The sequence below is a fragment of the Notothenia coriiceps genome, unplaced genomic scaffold (assembly GCF_000735185.1).
Source record: "Notothenia coriiceps isolate Sejong01 unplaced genomic scaffold, NC01 NC01_scaffold00017935, whole genome shotgun sequence".
Taxonomy (NCBI): domain Eukaryota; kingdom Metazoa; phylum Chordata; class Actinopteri; order Perciformes; family Nototheniidae; genus Notothenia; species Notothenia coriiceps.
Genome location: NW_011350636.1, coordinates 73 through 4940, shown reverse-complemented (window position 1 = coordinate 4940; position 4868 = coordinate 73). Strand labels below are relative to the sequence as shown.

Genomic DNA, 4868 nt, shown 5'->3' with positions numbered 1-4868 from the left:
CGGAAGCGTCAGCCAATCAAATCATATGCCAGTACAAGCGCTAGCCAATCAAACCACGTAACTGTGTGTCCGGGGCGGGAGATTAATGTGATTGGTTGTTGGTCGCCCGCCAGACACGCCCACCAGCAAGCTTCAATGCACGCTGCCGTGTGGACGTACCGTTAGGGTAAGGGTAACGGCCCGTTCACACAGCGGCGTGTGTTGTCGCTTGCTGGGGGGCATGTCTGAAGCTCGACCAACAACCAATCACATTAATCTCCCGCCCCGGACACACAAGCAACGATTTGATTGGCTAGAGCTTGTACTGGCATATGATTCGATTGGCTGACGATTCCGTCGAAGCTTAAAAAGTAGAACATTGCTCTACTTTTGCAGCGAGCACCGCGAGAAAAGCTACGCTTTGCTCCCACAATGCAGTTCAACGAAGCGTGACGTCACCCCATTCAGAGTGAATGGGCAGAAGCGTTGAAGCTTCAACGCACGCCGCTGTGTGGACGGGCCGTTAGGGTTAGACATGTGTTGGTTGTGGTTAAGGTTAGGATAAGTCTCCAGGAAATGCATGTAAGTCAATGTAATGTCCCCTGAAGTGATGTATACATGGTGTGCACACACTCACACACACACAAACAAACTGTGTGTTGATAACTAGCTGTGAGTTATGAGCTCTGACGTCCCGTCGAGGCTCCGCTCTCAACCGTTCTTCTTCTGCAATGTTTACTCTGGCTGAGAGAGGAGATTTGGGGCACTCTTCTTCTCTGGTTCTTATCAGGGGAAGCAGTGACTTACAGTTTCTGGGTCATGGTGAGCCCCTCCTGCATTATTAGTTCTCCCTTTCGTCCCTTTTCTCTAGCTCGGCACACTCTTTTTTTTTCAAGTGAAGCAGTTCAGAGTCCTTCATGAAGCCCCCTGCTGTGATTTCAATTTCAGATCCTTCCTCTCAGCCATCATTCTGGCTCGAGCCTTCTTTCTATTTCCTACTTTAGCTTTTTCTTCTGTCGCTTCAAATGAAGGTGTCATTGGGTTTGCTTTTTAAAACCATGGGATATTATTACATTGCAATATGTCTATTTATAATCTTTTGAAAGCTGATTCTCCCTTCATTTACATCCTTTCCCTGCTCTCTTATCGTTCCTTCCTTTGTCACTGTATCCTTCCACCGAACAATTCCTAGGAAGGATATCTGAGGACATCTCATCCTTCCTGACACAGTAAATCATCGTGCCTCTCTGACGATTAACCCCATGTATCTCTCTTCCTCTCCAGGATCCTGCTCACTGTAGTGGTGATCTTTCGTATCCTGATCGTGGCCATCGTTGGAGAGACCGTGTACGAGGACGAGCAGGCCATGTTCGTCTGCAACACCCTGCAACCCGGCTGCAACCAGGCCTGCTACGACAAGGCCTTCCCCATCTCACACATCCGATACTGGGTCTTCCAGATCATCCTGGTGTGCACGCCCAGCCTCTGCTTCATCACCTACTCCGTCCACCAGTCGGCCAAGCAGAAAGAACGGCGCTACTCCTTCCTCTACCCCATCATGGAGAGGGACTACGGGGGAAGGGACGGCACTCGTAAGCTCCGCAACATCAACGGTATCCTCGTTCAACATGGCGGTGATGGAGGAGGAGGAAAGGAGGAACCGGACTGCCTGGAAGTGAAGGAGATCCCCAACGCGCCACGAGGCCTCACCCACTCCAAGAGCTCCAAGGTGCGCCGGCAAGAAGGCATCTCCCGCTTCTACATCATCCAGGTGGTGTTCAGAAACGCGCTGGAGATCGGCTTCTTGGTGGGTCAGTACTTCCTCTACGGCTTCAGTGTGCACGGGCTTTTCGAGTGTGACCGCTACCCGTGTCTGAAGGAGGTGGAGTGCTACGTGTCGCGCCCCACGGAGAAAACGGTGTTCCTGGTGTTCATGTTCGCGGTGAGCGGCATCTGCGTGGTGCTCAACCTGGCCGAGCTCAACCACCTGGGCTGGCGTAAGATTAAAGCCGCCATCCGAGGCGTTCAGGCCCGCAGGAAGTCCATCTGCGAGATCAGGAAGAAGGACATGGCGCACCTGTCCCAGCCGCCAAACCTCGGACGCACCCAGTCCAGCGAATCAGCTTACGTCTGATGATGAAGACAAGAAAAAAGGTTTGAGGAGGAGGGGGAGGAGGAGGAGGAGAGGGGGGGGGTGAATGTGCAAGGGAGGGAATTCATTATGATTTTAATTTGATGAAGACGGCACTGAGGTGACCCCTCCTGAAGGAAACAGAATGTAAAAATAACCAAACCTCCGTCGTTGAGGGTCGAGAAGGAGGAAGAAAAAAGATCTGTTTAGCAAATGAACGTGATGAACATACGTTGGTCTCATGGGGAAGATATCCCAACTGCCATTTTCTACTTTTTGTCTTTTAAATAAAAAACTAATTACCCTCTCCTCTGCCCCGTTTTTTTTTTAAAGTGGGGGAATGAAATCCTCAAGGGGCTTGAGACGAGAAGACGAGGGTTAAGGAAAGGAGAAGAGATGAGAGGCTGTTTTTGTATTCTTCGGGGACACTTGGAAGATGACGGCGGTGTTTGATGCATCCCATGGTGCTTTTCTTCTGGACTGTGTCAGCCTCGATGCTCGGGTAACGGGAGGATGAGCAGCCACATCGTTAAAAGAGGAACGGAAGAACTGTCTCGAGAGCGACGTTTGTGAGATGGAGAGAAGGACGGTGGGTCACATCGCTCTGGGAAAACATATATGATATCCCCGAAGGTCTTTTTGTTTTCCTAGACTGAAGCCAGGAGAGAGAGATCTGCGTCTGATCAGTGTCGCCTCGGTTGGAACATTGTCACGAGCTAAAGCCAAGACTGACGATGTTTATATTTTGTCTCTTGGCAAAAGATGAATTTAACACAAACACATCAAGTATCATAAACACTTCTTTTTTTTTTCTTTCTCCCCCGATCCCTCGCCTCTCTGTGCTCCGCTGGTTGGCAGCCATATGGACCCCCAGGGGCTTCTGGTGACAGTAACGACTCTTGCTGCTCTGCTTCTGCGTAAACTTGGGCGGGGAACTAATGAACGTGTTAACTCGCATCTCTCCCAAAGCTCAAAACAAACTTTCAGCATTCCAGTGTGCTGAGAGAGGGAGGAGAGGAGAGAGGGAACGAGAGGAGAGGGAAGAGAGGACATCACTTTATTACAGATTTTATAAAAAATATATCACCATGAATTCTTTTCTTCTTTGTTTTTTCAAAAAAAGCGATGGTGCCATCCTTGAGATATTTAATTATTGTTGATAAAGTTACATAGAGTATATCATGGTAATATTATTTATCCATTTAGAGTATATCCAAATAGATTTATGTATCTTTGCGTGCGGGGTTGGTTGGGACGTGCAATTGTTTTTTTTTCACGTGTAAATTGTCTGTCTTTTTTTCATTTTTGTTTAAGCATTTCTCACTGAAGGAACTGATTAACGATGAAGGCCTACAGAGCAGGAGGAGTCTGTGCAGCTGATTTTTTTTAATATGTGCAACTTCATTGTTTCTTGATTGCATTCAAAATGTAAAACAATGCATGTGCAGGCGTTCCCTAATCCCTACCGAGAGTCAGCTGCACAGCTAACGCCTGCGAGCCGTTTGAAAAAGGCATGTTTACATGACGTGATGTTTCTTGAATGATCAAGCTGTGTAGTAACTCTACTAGGGGACAGTTGTGTTTTTCTTTCGTTTGCATTTTTCTTTCCTGACTGGATTTCAGCATGCATGCCTTGTTAGAGAAAAAGAACGTCAAGATGAAAAAAAGTGTGTTGCACCTTGATTAACGCGGACCGGCTGGAGAGTGGCAGACTGAAGGAACTAATGTTTGAACTCATACACTGATGCATCATTTAAGATCATTTAGCGCAGGCCTGTGAAACCAGACGTAGGGACGATTCACAGCACTACATATGGTGTCTTTCAAAAGAAGATTGAACTCGAGTAAACACACATATTCTCAGCCATTACATTTTAAATCAGTTTATCTTCAATCCTGTGTTTACATACTGTGACATTCTTCAAAATCAGCTAACTAAAAGAACATCTTGAACCCAGTCTAGACACGTTGTAGCAGATCAGCAAAGTTGCTTCTGGTGTTAAGAATCTTCTTTACCGCTGCCCATTGAATGGCCTTATGTAGCTTGACACTGTAGGAGCCTAACACTGCCACATTTGGGGGTTTAAAGGCCCCTCCCCTATGCACTAATGCACAAGCAGATAAACACATCAGCAGACCTAACTGTAGCTTCAGTATTTCATTTCTTTCCAATTCAATTTCCACTAAATTGCACCATAACTTGAATTCGTAATGTCAAAACCTTTCTAATTGAATATATGTTGTATCCACTTTCCCTTAACTTGCCTTACCTGCTTGTGCTTTGTTTAGCGATTCCCTACATTTCCCACAATGCCTTTGGACAATTCCTCTGTCATTATGCTGGGGGTAAACAAAGGGGAAATTAGATACATAACTAGTTGACTAAAATGCACGCTATTGCAAATGTTTACTTTAGTTTATTTTTGTTGTTTCTACAACTCAAATCCACGTATATAAATGGACAAAATAACCTTTTTACTTTTTCAAATAATAATGACAAACCAAAGCAAATGCATACCAACCTAAAAAGATGTTATTTTTAAGAGGAAATGTTTGTATCGTAGAACAGCATCGTAGCTACTCTGGAATTACCTTAACACGACACCAGCTAATGCTTCAAAACCCTAAGCACCTTTACACTGAGTGTCAGTAGTAATTGATGCAACACCAACAGCTGAAGCAGAAGAAATCCCCCCTCTGACTCTCTGTTTCCCCTTTCACTCCCCCTGTCATAATCTCAGTGATTCTTACAGGTGAT

The 4868-nt window shown here is 46.0% G+C and overlaps 1 protein-coding gene across 1 annotated transcript; it reads left to right on the top strand.

The window, feature by feature from the left end:
- Window positions 1-1263: 1263 nt before the first annotated feature.
- Window positions 1264-3170, top strand: LOC104950725 (gap junction delta-2 protein-like; the record flags this gene model as incomplete). Its single annotated transcript, XM_010777281.1, has 2 exons — window positions 1264-2133; window positions 2444-3170. A coding segment is annotated over one exon (850 nt), but the record flags the coding sequence as incomplete, so codon positions are not given.
- Between the last annotated feature and the right edge of the window lie 1698 nt (window positions 3171-4868).